This window comes from Diabrotica undecimpunctata, chromosome 6 (genome assembly GCF_040954645.1).
Source record: "Diabrotica undecimpunctata isolate CICGRU chromosome 6, icDiaUnde3, whole genome shotgun sequence".
Classification (NCBI taxonomy): domain Eukaryota; kingdom Metazoa; phylum Arthropoda; class Insecta; order Coleoptera; family Chrysomelidae; genus Diabrotica; species Diabrotica undecimpunctata.
This window is the reverse complement of record NC_092808.1, coordinates 144,174,092-144,200,824: the sequence shown is the minus strand read 5'-3', so window position 1 is coordinate 144,200,824 and position 26,733 is coordinate 144,174,092. Positions and strand designations below refer to the sequence as shown.

At 33.2% G+C, this 26,733-nt stretch overlaps 1 protein-coding gene across 2 annotated transcripts in view; it reads left to right on the top strand.

The window, feature by feature from the left end:
* The first annotated feature begins 13,842 nt into the window (after positions 1-13,842).
* Dscam2 (Down syndrome cell adhesion molecule 2) overlaps positions 13,843-26,733 on the top strand; it is a 572,707-nt gene continuing 559,816 nt past the window's right edge. For both annotated transcript variants that reach the window (XM_072535610.1, XM_072535611.1), the window contains exon 1: positions 13,843-14,074. In XM_072535610.1, coding sequence (XP_072391711.1) covers positions 14,038-14,074 — 37 coding nt within the window. In that variant the 5' untranslated portion in view covers positions 13,843-14,037. The remainder of the gene's footprint in view (positions 14,075-26,733) is intronic.

The window sequence follows — 26,733 nt, the reverse complement described above, 5'->3', positions numbered from 1 at the left end:
TCTCCCTGGTTACAGTTGTTTGACAGTTGTTTGCAATTATTAAAGACAGCTTATTGTTGTTGCAACCGCAAGCGCAAATTTAGTGCGAAAATGGAAAACCTAAACGAAATTGAGTCCGCGGCTAATGATGCAGTAGCCCGTTTGGGGCCCTCCAAGTCCGGAATAAAGTATCGGTTAGCGTACAAGCACTTCCAAGAGTGGTGCGATACAAGAGGAGTACGGCAAGTTACCGAAGACGTTTTACTGGCATATTTTAATATAATGAAAAATGAAAATAAATGGAAATCTTCTACAATGTGGTCACGATACTCTATGATAAAATCCGAGTTAGTTATTAGAAAAAATGTGGATATAAGCAAATTTTTAAAGTTAAGTGCCTTTCTGAAAAAAACAAGCGAAGGATATACTGCAAAGAAGTCTAAAGTTTTCACTAAAGACGAGTTTGATAAATTTTTGTTTGAAGCGCCAGATAAGTTGTATTTAGGATGAAAGGTAAAAAAAATTATATTGCAAAGCATGTAGTATACTCTACTAAATTATAAAAATATTTCAGATTGTTTTGTTAATTGGGGTTACCGGCGCCTGTCGATGCGACGAAATGGTAAAAATGAAGACTGTGGACATTGAGGATAAAGAAAATGTAATAATTATCAAAATCCCAGACAGTAAAACACGACAAATTAGATCTTTTACGATAATTGGTCAAAACTACATTAAACTGTATAAAAAGTATGCATCACTGCGGCCTGAAAATTTCACAGAAAACCGATTTTTTATCAAGTACCAAAATGGAAAGTGTTACCAAAGCGTCATGGAAATACATTCGATCAGCGCAGTAGCCCAAAACGTAGTTAGTTATTTAAATTTAAACGATGCAAGCGCATACACGGGTCACTCTTTACGACGATCTTCAGCAACACTTTTAATTGATGGAGGCGGAAATCTAGAATGCCTCAAACGACATGGGGGCTGGAAATCAAGCACGGTTGCCGAAGGATATATAGAGGATTTAATAAGAAATAAGAACGATAATGCTCAAAAAATTTTAAACCCTCCTGATTCGCCAACATCGGGAATGATTGTTGAAAGTTGTTCTTGACCATCAGTATCATCAACAATTACCAATGCGTATCAAGAGTCGGGAACATTTTTGCGCAGTTTCAATTTTGAAAATGCCTCATTAACTAATTGTACTTTTAATATTACTATAATTAAAATGATGTTGAATTGTTGTTAATGACATTTGTATTGTTGCTTTGTGACATGTTTCATATTGTTGCCATGACAACATTTTTCCCTCCGCCGTAAAGAAATGGGAAAAAAAAACTGCTGCCGGCGGAGACATCAAACTTTGACAGGATCAAGTTAGATAAGTAATGTCATCATTATTTGACGTTTGAAGAAAAAAATATTTACAATATTTTTTTATTTACAAAAATACTTACAATAATATACACACAAAACGTATACAAATATTTTAACATATAAATATTATTTTGAATTGTGGTAACAATAGATTATCAAATGATGTTTAAAATTTTCTAATAAAAACTTATGGCTTCTATCTGAATACATAAATTTGTAAATAGAACAACTTCTTTCGACATCAACTGATGTAACTGGGCATTTTTCAAATTTACTGTAATAGATGGTTCTAAATTAAGTGGTTCGAAAAATGTCCCAGCTAGTACTTGACCCACTTCAGAAAGAACCTGGTAACCACTATTTTTTTCCATGTTTACTTTAAATTTTTGAAAAATGTTCTTTCCAATAGTACCTTTAACGTTTTGACACAATGACTCAAATTCTTTTATTAAAACTGTACTCTCTATCAATGATAATTTGGAGGATTCTAATTGAGTTATAGTTTTCTGGACAAAACTATAATTTTATTTTATGAATGACAGTTGCTGTTGGAGGATGTTATTTTGGAAGGTTTGCTTAGCTTCCAATCAAGATTGGCAACTATCATCAATTAAAAGGTTAATTTTTTTTAAATCAACAAAATGATCAGCATAGAAATTAACTGCTTCCAACCATGTTCCCCAACGTGTTAAAATGGGTTGCGGTGGAAGTGGAACAGCAGGAAGCATATCTCTGTAACACTGTATTCTTACACGTGATTTCAGGAATACCTTTTTGACGCTCACTATGAAACTGTTAACTAGTGGATATTTTTTTCTTACTTCCTCCGCAATTCTGTTTATTCCATGTGCTTAACAAGTGACATTAATTACTATTTAAATGAGAATAAGCCACAATTAAAGGTTAAAATACGTTTATTGGCGTTTCAATTTCCACTTCGAAAATCGTTCTCAAAATACAAACATTAGTAAATTAAACAAATTTTATTTTTTGTTACTTAGTGAAAAATTCTTCTAATAATTTATAACTTGAGAATATCCGTCAGAAAAGATCATAACATGTAATTTGTCTTTAAAAAGACAAATACATGCCATGATGATAGTAAAATTCTCCTGTTAGTGATTGCATAGTAAATTATGAGTGAATAACCAGGAAAAAACCTCATAATAATACTATCCCGACATGGTAAGTATTTGATCGTGCATTTAGTTTACCTTCAATAAACACCAAATTCCGATTTTATATGTTTGTTATTTAAAAAACATAAATGATGTATTCTATATATATATTACTGACTTACCAATACTGGTATTTTCCTTTTAATAACTTCCTCTTTCAATATGGGTAACCAGATCCTACTACATCCTGCCGAGGAATTCGCGGCACAATTGGTCTCATTTAGCATAATTAGAGCCGCTTCTTTGATTTTTCTCTTTTTACCATCCGTTTCTTTTAGGACTATATTTGAATCATTCCATTTGGAAGACTAAGAGACTCTTGGTCTTTTCTGTTTACATTTAAAGAAAAAATTCTGTTAGCATAAATTAAAAGCACTTAATTAATTAAGTCCAATATATGATATGTTTTTGTTTTTAGCATAATTCAAGCAAACTGTGCTATTATTAGAAAAAAAAATGTTAGAAAAAAAAATTGGCATGTTTGGAAAATTTGCTATAACTGGTTCTTAGAGCGGTTTGATTTTGTATAACTTATCTTCGGGAATTATTTGACTACTGTCATTAAAGTGGATAATGTTTTTTATTTGCTACCAGCGATTCCGACTCATAGTTTCTATAACAACTGAAATTCGAGTAGACGCGTTTCAGTACATTCTAGTTGAGGGAAAACCATACACTGACATGAACAAACATACACCGAAAACTGTTTTATTTCGTTCTTGTTTACATTTAAAGTATTTTTGGTATTCTTTTGGCTAGAATACAGATTTGTTTGATAAACGATATAGTCCAAAATATTGTCATCTATCAGCGTTCTAAATTACTTGATTGGAGTATACGGGTTTTCAGGTCCTGGCTGTAAACTACTTTCCAAGGTTGAATTGACTGTGCAGAACGATTAGTAATTTGTTTCCATGTGATTTTCCGATAATTGAGCACGTCATTTCTGTCGACATTGTCATCCTCTTTTTCATTATCGTCTTCCTGGTTCTCATTATTGTCTTCCATATCTCCCACGCTCTCTTTTTCCGAACAAACATTTTCTGAAATATGTACCACTTCATCATCATCACTGTCGGATTCTAGAGTGGAGTCTTCAGAGTCATATCCACACATGTTTCTAATTTGAACATTTTCTAGTTCTTTCTTGTCATAAAATGATTTTACACAAATAGGTTTCATTTTTGTTACCATCTACAAAAAAATTTATGGTATACATTATAGACCATTGTAACTTTCAAGTTACACAACAGTTTTTATTCACAAAATACCAAATGTTTTATTATAAGAGCATATATTTGCTACAATAAGAGTCAGAAAGTACTTACTTTTAGTTTTATTTTCTTTATTTCGTCAACTAGTATACAAAGTACTTGAAATTGTGATCAAAGTCACCTATTACAACGCTGCAACACTACTAACGACAACTGCTAGAACCTATGCATAAAATATGACCTTGTGTATGATTTTGTTCTGTGGTAGACAGCTATCTGTAACCTTATATTAACAACGGACGTTTACGGAAATATCAGTTTTAGAAAGTATTTTATGACTCTTATTCAATACGTAACTTAAGAGTTACAAGGGGCAATACAGGATTAACAGAAGAGCTTTGACCATAATAAGACCAGATGTAGGTTATACATGTCATGTTATTAAACTAAATTGGAAAAAATTACCTAAAAAAATTATTTAATAAATAAATTCATCTACCTCTTGTCTCATCTAGGCTTAGCATCGACAATGACGAAGTTTTATAAAGATCCCTTTTAAATATACTATATTTTTATAAATACACATCTGCACTAGTCTATTGACTCTAGTTGTATCAAGAAGAATTTGTAATAGCTCTCCTTTAATTATAGTAAATTATCTACATACTTTAACAGTTAATTTTTTATTTCTGCTGAGATTTTTTTGCTATTTTTTATATTATTTACCAGTAATATCTGAATTTTAGAAATTACCTCAACTTACGTTAACAAGACAGTGTTTCGAAAAATTGATTTCAGAACTTAAGCGTAGGTATATCGAACAATTTCAGAGTGATGTCCCTTAACAGTGTTTATGTCAGGTGACAACTAAATGTGTTGGTAAAGTGGGTGGCGGTTAGTCCGATGCTGTCCATCACTGGACGACGCTGAGTCCCACTGTGCCGGTTATATAAAAGACAGGCTTAACTCATGTCCTTTTATCGGAAATACGTAGGTGATATATATATATATATATATATATATATATATATATATATATATATATATATATATATACGAGTATAATATAATATAAAAGTAGTATTTCTTGGGTTTAGGTTCAATAAGAATTTGGAACCAGATTTTATTGTCCATTGCAACACCCTTGCCTTAGTCAAGATTCAAAACGTAAATAAATTTAAGATTTATTCACCGTCTGAATCTGGACTGCTCCTATTTATGTACTTATGACTGGTTAAATGTTAATGTCAACCATATTTTTTCTCTTATATACCACTTTTTATTAATTTCATGAGTATATCTCACACATTTTTCCCAAATTTCTGTGTTACATTGGTTTAGTGCTTCTTTATAATAGCACTATGTTGCCTTTGTTCCTTTTAATTTGAGAACTTTGTCAATTTAGTCAACCTTTTGTATAGGGAAGAAAAGCTTTGTGATAAGGATCTGGTTCTTTCGATTGAGATTGAGCGGAAGATTGATTGATACCTGGCTGGGTACAAGGGAGGCTCTGTTTGCAATGAACGTTCTCTTACAGAGATGCTTAGACATGAACCAAGAAATTTACACCTGCTTTATTGATTTCGAAAAGGCCTTTGACAAAGTACAACATGAACCACTAAGACAAATTCTAATAAAGAAAAATATAGACAGCCGAGATATTCGAATTATATGCAACCTATATTGGAATCAAACAGCAAATGTGAAGGTTGAGGGTAGGCTAACAGAAAAAATTCAAATCCGTCGAGGAGTCCGGCAGGGATGCATCTTGTCGCCACTTTTATTTAATCTGTATAGTGAAGCTATTTGTGAACAAGCACTCCAGGAAGAAGATCTTGGTCTGATAATAAATGGTGAGACGATCAACAATATAAGGTATGCTGACGATACGGTTCTCCTAACGGGAACGCTAGTAGAACTACAACATCTCGTTCAAAGTCTCAATATATACTGTAACAGTTACGGCTTGAAAATTAATTTGAAAAAAACTAAATTTATGGTAATCACGAAATCAAAGAACATCAGAGCTAATCTTGTAATAGACAATACAACGATTGAGTGTGTGTCCTGTTATAAATATCTAGGTGCTTGGATCACAGACGATACTGATCAAACAAAAGAGATTAGATGTAGAATAGAAATCGCTAGATCAGTCTTTAATAGAATGCGCAAACTCTTTTGCAATCGTGATATCAATATAAAGTTACGAATACGAATGCTGCGGTGTTATGTCTTTTCTACCCTGTTGTATGGAGTAGAGGTTTGGACACTAAAACAGTTGACCACAAAAAACAGCGAAGCTTTCGAGATGTGGTGGTATAGGCGCATTCTCAGAATATCATGGATGGACCGCGTCACTAACACGCAAGTACTCCAAACTTTAGACAAAAGATGCGAAATTCTAAATGAGATAAAAACTAGAAAGATGGAATACTTGGGGCACATTGTGAGAGGTGAAAAGTACGAACTTTTAAGAAATATCATGCAGGGCAAAATTAAGGGCAAAAGAAGTGTGGGAAGAAGAAAAATATCGTGGCTTCGTAATCTACGTGAATGGTTCGGGTGTAGTTCGATTGAACTTTTTAGGCGCGCTGCTAACAAAGTCGCAGTGGCCACGATGATTTCCAATCTCCGCCAGGAGTGGCACGAGAAGAAGAAGAAGGAAGATTGATGCCTTGTGGATGTTTCTATTTATATAATTTTCGCGATAATCAGTTTGGATGTAATATATATATATATATATATATATATATATATATATATATATATATATATATATATATATATATATATTTATTTTATTAACCGAGGTTTCAATTTATTTTTATTTTGCATATTTCATTATGAAAGATCCCTTTATGTTCAGTAATATGGCATTTCATTATATAATGTAGAAATATTTTTATTTTAACTTTAATATATTTCTGTAAAACATGAATTTTGCTATATTTAATCTAAAAACTATGACAGGATGTTAATTACAGTAAAAATTGTAGAATCATATTAATATAATACAATTTAATAAATATTTTGTAGAGTGTATGATGACAGCGTAAAACAAAAAAGTTAGTATTGAAAAGAATATTCTTCTTTTCCTTGTTTTTTTTTTTCTATGAAGAAACTGTATTATTTTTGACTCGAAGATATAACTTTGAACTATATCAGTTATACACCGATCCAGATATTGTGAAATTCGTTAAAGTGCAGAGGGCACAAGAAGCAGAGGACGACCACGAATGAGATGGATTGATAATGTGGAAAAAGACCTACAGATTCTAAGGGTTAGAAGATGGAGGGAAGTTGCCAGGAATCGACAGGAGTGGCGACTTCTTTGTGAGATGATGCCACTTATGATGATGAATAGGGAAATGAGAATTTAGGGTGTTATTACTTAGTAAATTATAGGGCCCAATTTTTTTTATTAGAACCACCAACAGTAAAGGAAGCATTAAGAAAATTAAAAAACAAAAAATTACCAGGTGAGGACCGAATACCTAACTAACTCCTAGAAAACGGAGGACCAGATCTGACTGGAGATCAAGCATCCTACTACCTCTCTTCAAAAAGGACTCGAAGAATTACAGAGAAATTATTTATTTAACACAACACTAAAATTATCAACCAAAGTGATAACACATAAACTCAATAGAATTATAACACTAGCAGAAGAACAACAAGGTTTTAGGTCAGGAATAACAACCGGCACACCTATGTTTCGTGAACCTTAAGAAGGTGTTTGACCATGCTCAATTAAAGGACGGTCTTCACTTATTATTGTACGCAAGAGATATACCTTTAGGAATATTCAAAACGATCGAAAATATCTACCAAATAATACAATAAAAGTAAAAGTAGAAGTCTAACCATATTGCAGCTGATAATGGGATAAGACCAGGAGATTCCCTGAGTCCTCTGTTGTTCAACCTAATTATGGATGAAATAATACAAAAAGTAAGATCTCAAAAAGGATACTAAATGGGAGAAATACAACTTAAAATAATCTGCTATGCAGACGACGCAATAGTACTCTCTCAAAGTGAAGATGTTTTACAACGTATGCTGTAACGTAATATAACCAGAAAATGTAACATGTTAATTACCCAAAAAAGACGAAATGCACGGTTACAACAGCAAATTTACTAAAATGTAAATTGGAGTTGGAAGGTCAGATAATAGAACAAGTGATGGAGTTTAAATATCTAGGCATAATATTATCTAGCTACGTAAAGTTCTAAACATAAGTAAAATATTAAGTGAATAAAGCAAAGAGAGCTGCAGGTTGCCTAAATGAGGCAATATGGATTAATAAATATATCGAAAAAGAAATGAAAAGCAGAATTTACACAAAATAGTCATCAGATCAATAATGACATAAGCGGCAGAAACACGACCTGACACAGAGAGGACGTAAAGGATGTTAGAAACAGCAGATATGAAAACCCTTAAAAAAACTGATGGCAAATCACTATGGGACAGAGCTAGAAGTACAGGTATACGACGTAGATGCAAGGTGGAGAACATCAAAGACTGGATAAGAAATAGAAAAATAGAATGGAACGATCGTATAAGCCGAATGACAACAAATAGAGTAGTAAAGACGACAAGAGACGGTTCTCCAATAGCAAGACAATCAGTAGAAACACCACCAAATCGATGGAACGAACTGGAGATACATTGAACAACAGACAGAAGGAAAAGAAGAAGATAATCAGAAAAATTATTGTTAAAATTTTTACATTTAGTGTTATTCTAAATCTACCACAGCGAGGTCAGTCGTTTATTATATAATTATATTTGAGAAATTAAAACTCTAAAAATTACAAATAATATTAGAACAAACTGTTAGAAAAAAGTAGAAATATACAGGCCAAACCTTCCAAACCGCTAACACCCAATAAATTCTTGGTGAATCATAGAGTTGGGCATTTCTTATAGATTGTGACAAATCGTAAAATAAAAAGGAGATGCTTAAAAGTCAATTAGTAAATAAAAAGTTTCACCTTGTTAGCACTAACGAATGAGAATACTAGCATCGCCAACATAAAACAGACGATTAGTACCGCCCCCGGAATCAATGTGTTTTATTCCTACGAACATCGCAATGTAGAATTAAATTGATTAAGAAAAAATTTTAATTATTACATACATACATACATTATTACATAAATTAACAGTTTAGTTGGCTGTACGTGCTAGAAATTTTCATAATTTATTAATTTCTTTATTATTATGTAATATTACTTTATTTGTTTGTTAGAATCATTAGAAAAAATTAACAACTTACTGGAAGCTCACTGAAAAACCGACAGAGTCATATCTACATAAAAAGAAGAAGAAGAATTTTTTGTATTATCTGATATTCGAGCCGAATAATTAAAAGTTCCCGGCATCGAACTACCACGTTCATCAATAACTGCTTATATTTCACTATCACTAATGTTTATAAGATCCCGACAGCTACTTCGTCTGTCTGTGCGATATCCATTTAAGGAAAAGTCAGACTTAGATAAGTCTCTAACTACTACTACAATGTTCTTTTAGAGGGCTATGTAAGGATTCTTTATTTCGATAGAATTGAACATGTGTGTGACTCCGTTTAGGATCTTGTGATCCTCTTCAGGTTAGCTTTGAATGTTGTGTGGCACAGTATAAGGCAAAACAGCACCAAAAAAGGTACTGTGCTAGTTGTCGTGGCGTGTGTCGGAGCTTACTGGAGGCTGTTGAAATGGAGTCGCCAGTTGAATCAGAGATGGAAGGCTTATCTGGATGTGATGTTCTTTCCAGAGTGTTGTGTTTGTGTTTTTGAGCTAAATGTGACAAAGACCGAGTCTCTCGTTGCTATTGTTCCTGCAAGCCGTTTTTACGTCTACATCCAACTTCAGAACTAGTGTATTACACTAAAATTCTATTATTGGATGTTTTTGTTAACAGCCGGGCCTCGTCAGCTTTCGAGAGGCGGTTTATAATAATATATAATAATAATAATAATTTATTCATCATGAAAGATCATTTACATGATATCATTAAATATTTGTAAAATATCACAATTTTAGAATTAAAAGATAAAAGTACATAGGATTAATTATTTACATCACCCAGATATTCACTTACACTGTATAAACAATTTTGAAATAGAAAAGATTTGAATTTACCTCGAAATCTCTTTAAATTCGTTTCAGATTTATTACTGTTGGAAAGATGATTGAAAAGTCTTAAAACGTTCTTTTTACACTTTTCAAACGGTTTTGACTTAGAAGCACTTTCCAACATGCCTACACCATTCGATGCCATGTTGCCAAAACCCCATGTTTGCCACAGGTAGTCCAGTGTGAGTGTGTGTGATAGCATTATCATGTTACTTTAGTTCAATCAGTCGCTAAGACGTCCCCAACCGACCCTAGAATTTGCGACAGGTACAAAGAAAGTTTTTGACCAAGGGCCCCAGTGGTAAAGTTACTTCGGTAGTAGAAAGAAGACCCCTTTCACCGTCATGCCAGAGTGAGTGTTGTGTGTGTGAGTGTTTTTTGAGTGTGAATGTGTGCGAGCTCAACCAGCAAAGACGAAAACTGTGTTCTCTAGTGACCATTGTTTCTGCAAGCCGTTTATACGTCTGCGACCAACGGCTATATCGCTACTGACATGAAATGGTCCATGTTGTCTGTCCTCGAAAACTTTGTGAGGATATCGGCTTGTTTATTTTTAATAATTGAAACGTGGTCGATTTAATCGGCAATGTTACCATCCAGAAAGATCCATGTTGTTTTATAGTCTTTTCTGTCAAAATGTGATTTTTGATTTACATATTTTGTTGCATACACTGATCTCAAGGATATTGAAGCAGATGTTTCACAAGGGAGTGTATTGGGTCCAGTCCTATACCTGATATACACATGTGATATACCTGAACTAGAAGACGACACCATAGCTACCTTCGCAGATGACACTGCTGTCTTAGCGGTAAGTGACACCGTCGAAGAAGCTACAGAAAAACTACAAAATTCAATAAATAAAATCCATGGATGGACCAAAAAATAGAAAATTAAGCTGAATGAGAATAAATCAGTCCATATTAATTTTAACAATAAGAGAATTAATAATATTATAATTAGAATAAATGATGTCCAAGTGCCTATTGCAACATCAGCAAAGTACTTGGGGATCACTCTTGATGCGAAACTTTGCTGGAAAGCTCACGTGAAGAAGAAAAGAGAAGAACTAGGCATCCGCTACAAGAAAATGTATTGGTTAATGGGAAGACATTCCTCTCTATCCATAAATAATAAACTCCTAATCTATAAACATATACTGAGACCAGTATGGACCTATGGCTGCCAACTCTGTGGCTGTGCCAAGCCTAGTAACATCAAAGTAATCCAGATATTCCAGAATAAAGTGCTGAGGAACATCGTAGATGCGCCTTGATACGTTAGGAACAACGACCTTCACCGGGACCTCAAGATGGAAGACTTCAATCAGATAATCAAGAAATTTGCAGGGAGCCATGAACAACGCATCATGTAAACGTCGAGGCTATCCAGCTCCTCGACAATACGAACCTAGAGAGAAGGCTCAAAAGAACAAAGCCTTTTGAACTGGTATAATGAGTGAGTAAAAAGCAGAGTAAAGCGTTGTGCGAGTATGCATGCTAAATTTAATGCTAGTTATTAGAAATAATAGGAAAGATACTAGTGAGTAGACACCCAATTTTAAGATTTCATTAGTAATTTAAGTTAGAAACAAATTGATAATTGGTCTTACTGACCAGATTTTAATGTAAGTACACTTCTGTGTCTTTAGAAAAAAAAATATAATATTTTGTTTTATTTCAAAATTTATTAGTGGCATGGCGTTTTCATTTAAAGATTCGTGTTTACTTTTTCCTCCCGTAATATTTTTGTATATGTTTTCTCTTCCAGCTTTTGCGTTTTAAAGTCGCGTATTACTACGTCTAGATTGTACTTCGGTAGGTCGTTTAAAAAGTCTTCTAATTGTTGGTAAAAATCCATTTTTATGATGGTTCTTTATTATAGCTCGGTGCATGTACTTTAAACTATAGATGTTTTACGGTATTTTCTTCTTAGACGTAAACAACAGATCCTTTTCGAGATTGTTATAAAGGCTACTACACTTTCTTTGAGACTTTCCTTTATTAAAAACCCCATACCCAGCAGTCTATTGGCCCTATCACTATTAAACAAGATTGCTTTATCAACTTTTAATATTCCGGTTGACTTAAATTTTGTTTCTTCAAAAGCAAACCAGTCCGTATTGATTCAAGATGCTGATTAAGTTTTTCACTACCCCCTCTTCATAAATACTTTTAACATTCCATCTGGCTTCCACATAAAGCTTCCCTAGCATCCCAACAGAGAGCAGAATTTAAATCCATGATCCGAGTGATCGGGACATGATGTCATTATTCTCTTTGGAGACCTAACAGACAGAAGAAGAAGAGAACTAATCGACATTTGTTACAAGTAATTTATAGGTACTGACATCAAAACAAAACATCTACTTATATAATCGAATACAGGCAAAGATAAATGGAAAACTAACATAGTGTATACCAGTACAAAGCGGAGTCAGACAGGGTGACTCGTTAAGCCCACTTCTTTTTAATATAATAATGGACGAACTAATACAAGCAGTACGTAAAGGTTATGGTTACAGAATGGGGATCAAAGAAATCCAAATATTATGTTATGCAGATTACGCCGCATTAATCGCCGAGACAGAAGACGAGCTCTAATGATTAACACATATCTTCAATACAACAGCCAAGAAATACAATATGATAATATCAGCAGAAAAAACCAAATGTATGACAACATCTAATTACCCATTGCGATGTAAAATCGAAATTGATGGAAAAATAATAAAGCAGGAAGCAAGGATTAGATATCTAGGAATAAATATAACTAGTTACGGAGATGTTGAAGAAGTAGTACGACAACAAAGCTTAAAAGCAAGTAAAGCGGCGGGATCTCTTAATGACACAATCTGGAAGGACACACACCTAAGACAAGACACAAAAACAAGAATCTATAAAGAAGCAGCAATTACACTTATATTAACATATACTAGACTATACTAGACTACATTAGCATATACATAGCATATACTACATTAACATATACTAGACTACTATACGAGACTACTATTAAAAACAACAGAGATGAAAATACTTCGACGAATATCAGGTAAAAGTCTGTTGGGTAGGGAGAGAAGGGAAAACATAAGAAGAGCATGCAATATAGAAGACATAAATGGATGGGTGACAAAACAGAAACACGAGTGGAACGAACACATTAGTAGAATTGCAGAGGATATAACAGTACTAATAGCACGAGATAAGGCACCAAATGGACGAAGAAGTTATTGGCAGACCTAGAAAAAGATGGTGCGATAATTTAAACAATTTAGAAGGCTAATATTAAGAAATAAACAGGCTTTAAAGCCTACACACAAAAAGAAAGAAGAAGAAGACAGTCAACTTTAGAAAAGTAATGACTTTGCAGTGTTTTTTTTATTGTTTTATAGAAGAAAATTTTAGCTTTTGATTTATTAATATTTCATATTTACACTTTTTTAGTTAAGATAAAATAATTTAAATTTTTTCTGGAATAAAAGCAAAAAACTTCTGAGCTAAAGTAGAATTGATATTATAACGCAGTGGGAGCCGCCCTACATATTCAGCAGTTTTGCGTTACATTCCATTGTTGCTGTCAGCTTTCAATCATTTTGCAAAAAAGTAATATGTTAACATCCGTTTCCCTGTAGAATTGAAACACACAAAAATATACATCCCTAACTTTCAACCGGCAAAACTTTCTTCCAAGCTTGCAGCATCGCTACGCCGTCACCGTGTATGTACGAGAGTATTGCTTTTGTACTAAATAAGACCTGAAACGGAATGTTTAAAGAGTAAAAAATCGACCGGTGCGCTGCAATCCTATAAAAAAGTAGTTGAAGTGGGCATAGTGAGTCCATCTGCGAAAAGGGTCGCCGCCCCCTCGGGGGTGGCAAGATGCGCAAACTCAGCATCAGCATCCCGACGCTCTCAGTGTGGCGGCGGCTGACACCGCGAGACGTTGTACCCGAAAAGGCGCGTTCAAGAATGATGTTAACATGCTGATCTTATCCTTACCAACTCAACAATCCGGATTCTACATCAATGTCGTAACTGAAAAAAGGTCGTGGGAATATACAGTGTGACGATATACGTGATTTTTCGGCCGATATTGACTTTTTTGGAGGTTATTAAGCCAATTTTCTTCACGATGCTCTTATGTTGGATTTATTTGGGTATTCTCTTAGGTTAGTACATTGTTTACCTTATGACATGTTATGACTTATCAACACTTTACCCAAACATCTAGTAGATTAATGCAAAATAATAGACAATAACTTTCAAATTATGCTAATTAGGCCTGTAATAAAAATAAAACAAAAGAAAATACACTGCTGGACTAAAAAATCGACCATCATTACAATTTAATTTTAAAGTTTAATACATTTACTTGAAACAATAAATTGACTATTACCTAATTAATAATTAATAATAAGTTCTAAATATTTGACTACAATTTCCCTACCTCAATTACGTCCTGGAACAAGCAAAACCATTTTTACAGTTTTTAGTTCTAACAAATAAGTATTTATTGTTGAACTTGAGTTTAATTTGGATAACTATAATTTTAGTTTTTCTATTTACTATAAGTAATGGGTGTCAAGGAAGAAGGTGTAAGCTTTGTTTAAACGTAGCAAAAATCAAGATCGTACTTTTTACAACAGCACACAAGGTTTCTGGACAAAACGTTAAATTACAAAAACTGAAGATTTTACTGATTTACAAGTGGTTTTGAGAAAGACGCGCTTAATTCTGTGGCATAACAAAAATTAAGAAATATGTAGTAGTGGTCTCTAATAAAAATCTTTGTTTTTTTTTCTAAGAACTCAATATTTCGCCATTTATTTAACAGTTTTCTCAGGAGTACACTGTAAAAAATTTTTAACATTACACAGAAATAACATACAAATAGATTTAAAAACACTTAAAGAAATTAAAAGATTTCACAAATAGAAACTTATTTATTGTCATTAAAGTATGTAAAATACTGCATGTTCAGATTAAACTGTCATAAGATAAAATAATTAAAATTACTCCAAACAATAAAAGAAATGTTATAAGAATGATATTTCTTTGATTAATTATTAAGGTGAGAGCTATTTTCAATATTTATTAATATTGTTCCATATATTACAATATAATATGTTACTTAACTGTCTAGTACCCGTTTTATAATTTAAAGTGTTTTTATTTTTGTTAATGCGACATCTTCAGAAATAATCTACTTTTGTAGTTATCAGCCTGTGCCAAAATACGAGCCTTGTTTTAGTCTAGCATATGACCGGTGTTTTCATAGTGCTTAACTACTGCACAAGTATTTTTTCCCAAGCGGCAACCACTTTTATGTTGTGTGATGCGTTGTTTTAGCCACTGTGATGTTTGGCCAATGTAGCTTTTTTGACATCCTAGACAGGGTGTTTTATAAACAACATTACTTCTATATAATATAATGTTGGTAATTTGATTTGGGTTAGGTTTTTGGTTTTTGAAAATAGATTTTTGCTGTTCATGGTATTATATTTAGCTATACTAATATTGGAAACATCATTGAATATGGATGTGACAGAATGAGTTAGATCATTAATAAAGGGGAGTTTTTTATACTTGATTGATATTGATTTGTTGTTAGAATTATGGGGGGGAGGGCATCATAGAAATTACTGCTGTAAATCAGTTTTGTAAAACAATTTTGTATAATATGTCCAGATTTTTTGTAAAAGGTTGTCATCAACAATGGACATTATCCTGTTTTTCATACCTAATACGGTATTATATTTTTAAAGGGTGGTATGATTTGAATAGTAATTTATATACCTGTCTGATGCTGTCGGCCTCTGATACCAATCTAATGTCAATATGTCATTTGTTCTTATTACCTACGTGTCTAAAAATGGTATACTAAAATCTGTCTCAGTTTCAATTGTAAACTGAAGATGTTTCTTAAATAAATTAAAAATATTAAGTGTGGTACTGATGTGATACGATGGAACTGCACATATGATGTCATCGATAGATTTATAAATAAACGGTAATTCAAAGGGTAATTGCGTTATCACATTATCTAAAAGATGATCAGTTAGAATAGTTGCAAGGATTGGACTAATCGGGGAACCAATCGGTGTTTCAAAAATTTGAGAGTACAATTTACCATTGAAACTAAAATAAGTGATGGGCAGATATACAGATATTGGGCAAACACACCAATACCTGCATAGAAGGGATATTGCACATAAACATAGTATACAGCAAACATTCTCTAGAAAATAGCCATTCTTTTGATTTTGAAAATGTAAAGATTTTGGAAAAAGAACAAAATTACAACAAATGATGCGTATTGGAGATGATTTATATAAAAAAAGATCCAAATCTATCAATAATAAGACTGACATCTCTAATAAGACTGACAGATCTTTCCAATAGGTATCATAATTTAATAAATTAAGTTGTTTTTAAATGTACCATGACATTATGTAAGATATGACCCTGAACCACTCCTGTTTTAAGATATCTGCCAGATGTCATCTGTCAATGTCAAATACCAATTTTTTAATCCATTTTAACCTTTTAAAAAGTGTAACCATGAAATATAATTGTATAATATAATGTTTATAAAATAAAATGCTTATTGAAAATGTCAAATTGCTGAAACGTTTAGGTTATCCTTCTTCCTCAATGTTTTTATTTGTCTGAGGTACTTTTGTCTACAGGATATGATATTTTTTCTTTGTATCACTATCTCTTTTACCACATGTAAAATCCATGTGATTTAGTAGCCTACAAAATGTGGTTTATGAAAAAGCTGGTAGTTCCTCATCATCCTTCACTCAATTTATTATGCTATTGATGGTTGGTGGTATGTTCTTAAAAAAAAATCATGCACAATTTTCCTTATTTGAGATTTCACACCCTTATCGTAAGTATTCTCACGTGAATTGGACTGGAAACTGTTTTTCTTCCTTTTTTGTAACGGTGGGTGCCTTGTTGGATTCGTGGATGTTATAAATTTTGCGAACAGTCATACCGCACATTTTCGAAACCATTTTCACAGTAATAGTCAAGCTGTCATCATTTGTTAAGTTCAGATAATAGTTCAATACATTTAACACTACACGTTTTACTTGGACACTAAGAGTCATACCCTGTTTGAAATTCACGACAGATAATGGCAACGACTCCATAATGTAGGTATTTCCATTCGCTTTCAAAAATGAAATAGAACTGAGCTTTCATAGTTTTTACCAACAAGTTTTTTGTCTAATGGCCAGTACCTAATCGACAAAAAGACATGTTTGCTTTGCGTGGACAATGGACATTAAAACTAATTCTCCTCATTCTGGCTATAATTATTTTATTAACTGATGCTTTAAATAGATTAGTTGTTGCTGTTAAAAACCATTTCCTCGGGTGTTTTAACCCTGATATTCTTCTTCTCCCAATTCCTCGCTTTCCGAATACTTTGCCTTGAAGGATTATTTTCAGTAATCTGTATTTATTTATTTTCTCATTCTGTGTCCGATATATTCTAACTTCCTCTTTTAATCGTATACATCACTTCTCTTTATTTCCACATTCCTTGTAGTACAGTCTCGTTGGTTATCTTCTCTGTCCATGATATCCTTAGCATTCTTCTGTATAGCCACATCTCGAAGTCTTCAAGTTTTTTCTTCATCGCAATTTTCCAAGGCTTCACCAAATATTTCCTCTGAATATAGGCCTCGCACAATCTGGATCGCTTCCGTCGGTTCATTTCCAAGATTTGTTCTTATTGTGGCTGATTGGTTCCAGTATAAATTTTGTATTATACGCCGGTCTTTATCATCTATTTGGGATTTTGTTAGAACTTCCATCATTTTTCGGTGTCAAATGCTTTTTGGTAGTCCACAAAGCAGGTATAGATATCGCAAGTCATATCTCTGCATCTTTGAAATAATACCTGTAGACTAAACAGTGCATCTTTTGTACCTACGCCTTTTATGAATCCAAACTGTATGTCTTGTATAGCTCTCTTTGCATAGCTTGTATATTCTGCGATGTATAATTCTAAAAAAAAATTTTAGTGTATGGCCCATTAGACGTATTAGCCTAGATTCTCCACACAAAGTGCATTTACCAATTCCGAATACCTACCTGTAAGACTTCCAAAATTCCAAGATCCTCTCTAGATTTTTTTGGATTTTAATATTATTTCTCCTTAAAGTAGTCCTCTCCTAGAAATCTGCAAATATTCAGTTTGCTTCTGGGACATTTTACTTCAGGAGATACAATGTTTTGAGTATAATTGTTATTACATTGGAGAAGACCTTGAAATGAAGATAACCATAATGTAAACGTTACTCAAATGCACAATAAGTAAAAACCTCAGGATTATGTGTTCCAAGCTCTTTTGTAGTTAATAAGTTTAGTCTTGTCTATATATCGTGTTATTTTTACTTCGAAAATCGTAACATATTGAGGAAATAACATATTTCTGGTAGCAGATTGCAGCCACCTAAATCCCAAACTAAAATCCGACCATTCTCTTCGACGGTCAAACAAGCAATAAATCTAATCAAAACAAATAACTTTCCAGGCAACGATAAGATGTATACAGAAATTGGTAAATTTATTACCTAAAGTTTTGTATGTCGTAAATAATACCATACAGCAATTTTGCAATTTTTCTAAAAGCACTTTATCTTAATAGCTTCTCTCATGAATAGAAGCAAAATATGCTACTTAACATTATTTTCTAATTATTATCATTCTAACAAGATCTTTATTTATGCCGCAAAGTTTAAAAGCGAACATGGCTCTGCATAGTTTGGTATATTAATAAGCCCTAGATAGGTATATTAAATTGAAAAATATCTCAAATAAAATTTTCGCTCAAAATGGTATGTCATATTATTAAAAAGCAGTACAATTATGTTTTTATATATATAAAAAAAACAATTTAAGTTTTTTTGTTCATCATCATCATCATCATGCAACCTCTTCTGTCTACTGCTGGACATAGGTCTCCCCATTTTTCGCCACTTTTCACGGTTCTGTGCGTCTTGTTGCCATTTCTTGGATATTCGTTTAATGTCGTCCATCCAGCGTGTTGGTGGTCGTCCTCTGCTGCGTTTGTCTTCTCTTGGGCGCCAGTCAATTAGTTTTCTGGTCCATCTTGAGTCTTTTAGCCTCTTTATGTGACCTGCCCAATTGCATTTCAGCTTGGCTATACGTTCGACGACATCAGTGATATCTGTTGTTTTCTTTAGGTCTTGGTTTCTTATTTTGTCTTTTTTGTCACGCCGAGAATCGATCTTTTCATGTGCTTTTGTGCCACTCGCATTTTTGGTGCTATTGTTTTTGTGAGAGTGAGAGTTTCTGCTCCGTATGTCACAATAGGAAGAACGTATTGGTCAAATGTCTTCGGTTTCATAGCTATCGGGATGTTGCTCTTAAAGATGTCTCTTAGTGAACCATACGCCGCCTAAGCAAGTGTTATTCGTCGTTGAAATTTACAGGTCTGATTATCCTTGCTTATTCTGATTTCACGACCGAAATATATGTACTTTTTTGTCAATTCTACAACTTGATTTTGGATGGTTAGGTGTTAGCTGGGAACCAAATTTGTCATAAATTTGGTCTTACTACGTTTATTTTTAGACCTATTGTTGAAGATACGTTTTCTAATTCTTGTAGCATTTGTTGTGCTTCACGCAGATCTTCGGTAATAAGTACTATATCGTCGGCAAAACGCAGATGATTAAGCATTTCCCCGTCTATTTTTATTCCTCTATTTTCTCACTATAACTTTAAAGACGTATTCGAGGACCGTTATTAATAATTTAGGTGATAGAGTGTCGCCCTGTTTCATACCTCGCTTTAGATGAATTTCTCTGGTGGTATCATATAGTTTTACACGCATTGTGGCGTTTTGGTACAATGTTTGTACTAACTTTGTAAGCCGGTATTCTATTCTACTATAATTGAGAGCAGTTACAATGTTGTCTAATTCCATGGTATCGAAGGCTTTGTGAAAATCTACGAAGGGAAGTACCAGTGATCTGTTATATTCTATCGATTTTTCTATTAACGTTTTTACTGTTTTTAGGTGACCGTTTGTTTTGAATTTTAAGCGGTAGCCAGCTTGTTCTCTAGGCTGGTAGAAATCCAACTTTTTTGAGAGAGTCTTGTCGTAATTATTCGGGAAAACATTCTATAGAAGCTGATTGGTATATAGTTTTCTATGTGCGCCTTGTCTCCTTTCTTCTGTAGTAAAATTGTTACTGCTTTGTTTCCGGTATGCAACAATCTGTTAGACAAAGGTTAAACAAAAATTTTTATTTGATTGAGAAGGGCACGTCGCCAATCTTTATAGCTTCTATTACAATTTCATCTTATCCTGGTACTTTGTTGTTTTTTATCTTTTTCATTGCGTCTTGGTTTTCGCTTAGTGTGATCTCTGGCATGAGCTCTGAACTCTGGTTGATGATTTTGCGTGATGCGGCAGCTTTCAAGTTCGTTTGGTCTTCTCTTTGACTTGTGTATAGTTCTTGATAGAATTTTTCAACTATGTGTAGTAGTTTTTCTCTATTTGATATGAGGACTCCTTTGTTCTTTAGTTTGTGTATCTCACATTTTCCATTGTTTAGCTGTCTTCTTAGGACTTTTAGACTTTTATTCTCTTCTATAGTTCGGTGGACCTTTTCATTCTTAAATTTTCTTAAATCTTTCCTTATTGCTTTTGCTACTTCTTCATTTATTTTTCCTAGTTGTCCTACCTGAATACTTTCGTTTTCTTTGACTTCTCTTTGAGTTTCCATTAGTTCCTTTATTTCAATGGTTATTTTTTCGTCTTTTAGGGTAGCGTTTTACTTGAGCCTCTCGAACGGCTTCTACGATATTTTCTTAGGATTTTATTGATATCGTCTTGGTATTCATTTAAATTCGTTGGGTCCTTCCATATCGGATTGGTTTTCTTCCTAATTATTTTGGATATTTCTTTTATTAAGTCTAATTTTAGTTTGGCTCTTACCATTCTATGATCGCTACCTGTGGTAAAGCTATTAAGGACTGCGACGTCGTTGAATATATATTTTTTGTCACTGATTATGTAGTCTATCTCGTTTCTGATCTTGATATCTGGGCTTCTCCACGTCCATATTCTATAGTCTTATAATATTTAATTAAATAATTAAATTCTAAATGGATTATAGTAGCTGATTCTTTGTTCAAAACGTATCAGTTCATCTTCAGTAAACTTTGAAGTACTGGCCCTAATAACCGCAAAACCAAACACAGAGTGAGTTTAAATTGAAAACTACCCACTTAAAAGTATTAAATTAAATCATATAATGCCGATAAATATGGATATAACTATCCGGAAACAGTATGTCCCTACTCGAAATAGCAATACATCGGTCTGCAATAGCCTGCCAACTTTAATAATACCATAAACAAACTCTAAATTAAATACCTACTTGTATAAGAAAAAAAAAATAGCAATTGAAAGACGGCTTTCAATGGCTTTCAAACAAAATAAAAAGCTAAAGAGCCTTGAAAGCGTATTGAATGCAAAGTAACTATAATAATTACATAAACTATAAAAATATAGCAGCTCAAACCAGACGAATATTTAAAATAAAGAAAAAAAAAGTAGTTGGATAAATTTTTTAAATAGTCTGAACAAAAGCACAACTCTCCCAAAAAATAGAAACAACCGTAAGATCAATTTCCAATAACTATCAGCATAACAAAAAACGTCAACTTTCGGAATAGGTCATTAAACAGATACTAGACCAACTTGCACCTTCATCTGCCTCTGGTAATGTTGTTGGTAGAAATATAGAAATTTGTCATTCCAATACTAGTATAGAGTCCATGTCAAAACCATTTACTTCTTCAGAACTAGATTTTGCACTAAAAAAAGCAGAAATACAAGCCGGTTTAGACGGTTTTACTTATAAGATATTGGACAAATTGCCGTCAAATGCCAAAGATGTTCTCTCACAAATCCTTAACAATTGGTAGTTGAAACAAGAATATTGCGTTTTTAGCCTAAATATGAGTGGTTTACGATCACTGGGATAGAGCAAAACTGTCTACTTATGGCTAGCGCGGCCCGTTCCACCAATTATGTGTTTATTACCTTGTTGTACTGCGTGGAAGCATGGATTCTTTCGTTTAGACATGTAGTGCTATCGAATATTTGCACATTGAAAACAGACAGTCATGTCCACATAAAAAGAGGCGGAAAAAGAAGAATATCTATATGATCTATTCTATATGATCTATTCTAGCTATGGAGACATTATGCCACTATACTCTTTGGAAGTATACGGATCTTAAAATACTAATCCAAAATAATATTAGAGATCTCAAAGAATACTAGCCATATTTATCCAAGTTGTGTTTGGATGCGGTATATACGGTATTTCTTTCCCGTTTATGTTCAATTTTTCCATTTTTGCCCTAAATAAACTTTTTTTTATTACCTTTAACAATATCATTTAATGATTTGTGATCTCTTCGACATTTTGTTTTGGTTTCTTGTAATAATTCAATGTCCAGTACCAGTAACCCATGATAGTAACTTATATCCTCACTGCCTATTATCTTAATGTCCTTACACTCACATATATTTTCTTGTCTTCTTCTTCTTTCCTTCTTTCTCTTTACAAGCAATTCTGCTTGTTCATTGACGAATTAATAGGTACCTCTATGGAAGATTCTCACTCCATCTTTTGCGCGGTCGTCCGATACTTCTGCTGCCGATTGGTGACTTATCTCTTGCTATTTTGACGACACGGGTCTCCTCCATTCTGCTTATATAGTTATTTCATTATTTTTCCTATTTTGTGATCATTCATTTATACACTATACGTTACATTTTCTTCTAATGTTCACTTCACTTCTCTTTTGATCTCTCAGCGTATTTCCTATAATTCTTCTAGTACTCTCATCTCTGCCGTTTCCAGAAGCCTTTGCGTTGTGGCTGTGTCGGATCTTGTTTCTAAGGCATATGACATTATGAGTTTTATACTGGCTTTATAAATTCTTGATTTCATCTCAGTGTTAATGTGTCTGTTTCGCCATATAGTGTTAATAAGGCATCCTGCCAGTCTATTTGCTTTTTGTACTTAATCTCTCACTTTGAACTATATCAGTTATACACCGATCCAGATTAAGGGTCAGAAAATGGAGGGAAGTTGCCAGGAATCGACAGGAGTGGCGACTTCTTTGTGAGCAGGCCAAGATCCACAACGGATTGTCAAGCCACTTATGATGATGATGATGACTTGATATCTCACTTCTTTTCTTTTTCCACGTCTCTACAGCTAGAAAGTCTAATTCCGAGGTATTTTATTTCCATAACTTGTTCAATGCTGATGCCATCAATTTCTATTTTACATCTGGTTGGTTCTTTGCTGACTACTACTGTTTTATTTTTCTGAAATAAGATTGTCATATGAAATTTTTTTAATTTGTGGACCAGTCTTTGCAGACAATCTTCATCTTGGACTATCAAAATTGCATCGGTATTTTTATTTCTTTGTTACCCATGCTGTATCCTCTTCCTTTTTTAACGCTTTTGATGATTTCATTCATAATTAAATTGAAGTGCATGGGGCTCAATGAATCCGCTTATCCTTTGTCTTATTCCGCTGCCTATTTCTATAGGTTTTGTAAGTTGTCCATCTATTCTGACTTCCATTTTGTTGTTTTGGTAGATGTTTTCGATAGTTTTTATAATATTAAGGGAAACTTCTCTATTATACAAAAGATGGATTACATCTTTGAGTCTTACTCTGTCAAATGCTTTCTTTAGGTCAATGAGACACAGAAATGCTGGTATATTATACTTCAGTGTTTCTCAGTAATTTGCTTTATAACGAATATTCTTTTCTTGTTATAATATATTCAATTTGAGAGTTATTTTGCTTACTGTTTATGTGGTAAGTTTTTATATTAAACACCTAAGCTGTATTTTTACCACTGAAATTTGGTCATAGTTGACCAATTATCAATTCTTTTTTGACTTAAATTACTAAAAGATACTTAAATTCTAAGAGCTTAACCCTATGCTGTCATTTTATTTTATCTAACAAATATGCACTATTGCTAACACACAACACAGCACTATGTTCTTCTTTTACACTAGTTAAGACTTTACACTAACTCAAATGGTTTTCTTCATTTAAGTTTTCTTTCTAATCCAGTATTATCGAAGAGCTGGATGGCCTCGATGTTAACATGACTATTGAGCCTTTGTTCGTGACTACCTGCCATCTTCTTGGTAACTTTATTTACATCTTTTATCTTAACGTCCTTGTGGAAGTCGACATTTCTGATGTATCAAGAAGTATCAACGACATTCCTTAGTATTTGCTTGAATATGCTTGAATTGAAACAGCCCCAGAGTTGGCAACCATACGTTCATACTGGTCTTGGTATTTGTATAGCAGTTGTTTGTTATGTATGGATTACCTATCAGACAATACGTTTTCTTGTAATGGATACCTAGTTCTTCCATTCTCTTTTTAATATGGACTTTCCAGCGAAGTCTTGCATCAAGTGTGATATCTAAGTATTTTGCGGAAGATGCATATGACATTTGGGCATAATTTATTCTAATTAAAATGTTTTGGATTTTCCCGTTATTTGATTTAGGTTAGCCTAAATTCATTTAGTTTGATTTTACATTTTTTAGTCTAATTATCGCAGGGTTCTTTTTGAGAGAAAAGAACCCTGCGAGATGGAGACTGGAATGACAGGGAAAATTGGAGAAAACGGTTGAGTGAAGGAAGACAGTGAAAACTGTGAAAATCCTTAGTAGTAGTAGTAGTAGTCTAATTATGGGTTTTATATATTGACAACTTTCATTTTTCTGCTGCTTCTTCGCTGGTATCACCTAATGATAGGATAGCAATATCATCTGCAAAGGTGGCTATAGTATCATTTTCTAGTTCAAGTATGTCGTATGTTAGAACAAAAAGGGATGTTAGAAACAGCAGGAACGAAAACACTTAGAAAAATTGATGGTAAGATACTATGGGACAGAGCTAGAAGTATAGATATACGACGTATATGCAAGGTGGAGAACATCAAGAACTGGGTAAGAAATAGAAGAGTAGAACGGAACGATCATATAAGCCGAATGACAACAAATAGAGTAGTAAAGACGGCAAGAGATGGTTCCCCAATAGAAAGACGATTAGTAGGAAGACCATGAAAACGATGGAACGAAAAGTTACTAGAGGCACATTGAAAAATAGACAGAGTCATGTCTATATAAAAGAAAGAAGAAGAAGAAGTATGTCGTATGTATATAACAAGTAGAGGATCTCACATAATACGCTATTTTTTGAGGGGCTCTTGCTTTGATTTCTTTTAGATCTTACCACATCTAGATCTTTTAGATTTAAATGTGGTTAATTGACTTTCACTCTTTCGAAAGAATGTGTAACAATCGTCCTATCTATTGCAATTGCTTATTTCAATTTATTATCTCCAGCGTCATTTCTAGTACCAAAGACTTTCAGGTGTTGCTTCACATGTTATCTTGGCTTCCAACATAAAAATAGTAGTGGACTAGATATGTAGCGAGAATGAAAAACAATCAATGGAACAAAAGGTTACTATTACTATATGTATGTATGTATCTACTGAGACTGTCTATCTTCCGACGTCTTGCTCGATTCTTTTTTTTTTCACTTTTAAATAATCTCGTGTATTTGTAAATATTTTTATGTAAATACTGCTTTGGTTATTCATTATGCAGATTTCGATCGGGTTTTGTTAATGGCTTCTAACGACGCTTTCCGCTTTATGAATTATGTCTCTTTCTTTTATTTGAATACAAAATACAAGTTTGAGTCCAGCTTCGCGTTGTATTTCATTACGTCGTTCTTGATGAAGTTGCCAACATCTCTTGAGAATTCCGATTAAACCATTTATTTCACAGCGATAACAGCATAAATTGATGTTCCGCCATTTCTGCAAATGCCTCTCGATGTTTTTTGTTTTCTACTGGACAATGAATGTCCCTTTTATACGTGCTAACTTGATGTAAACAAGCTTTACCAGTCTGCAACGGATCCGAATCTCGAGTTGCTGACACAAAAGGCATAATCAGTCTATAACATGGTGGATGTTGAATTTTCCGTCGTGTGTATTGTTAGCGGGAGAGATGTGCCTGCATATTGATTTTTTGATGTCGTGCAAAATATAGGGAAATGAGTAAAAGGGTTGATGTATTGCACATCAAATGGTAAATTTTATAAAAGAGTAACTGAAGGAGTTGGCGTAGCAACAAAAAAATACATATATTGTTTATAATTAACGGAAAGGAAAAAATATTACAACTTAGTACTTTATAAACTAATATCAGTTCTTTTAGCAATTGTAAACATTTTTACGTAAAAATGTAAAATAATATCAACAATCTACAAAATACAATGGTAAATACAATGCACATCAAATGGTAAATTTTATAAAAGAGTAACTGAAGGAGTTGGCGTAGCAACAAAAAAATACATATATTGTTTATAATTAACGGAAAGGAAAAAATATTACAACTTAGTACTTTATAAACTAATATCAGTTCTTTTAGCAATTGTAAACATTTTTACGTAAAAATGTAAAATAATATCAACAATCTACAACACGATATATCGTTCGTAAACATTTCAAGGTTTCATATACGCGTATCTTTATACGGGGTAACCGAACGAAAGCGAAAAAATTTTCAGGAACTACGACACCATTTTTAAAAAGTTCAGTAACAGGTCAATTTTTTATTAAGGGAGGAATTAGGTTACTTTCACCTCTAAGGCATGATAAGAATTTTACCAAGTTTTTTTAATGGCAATGAGGG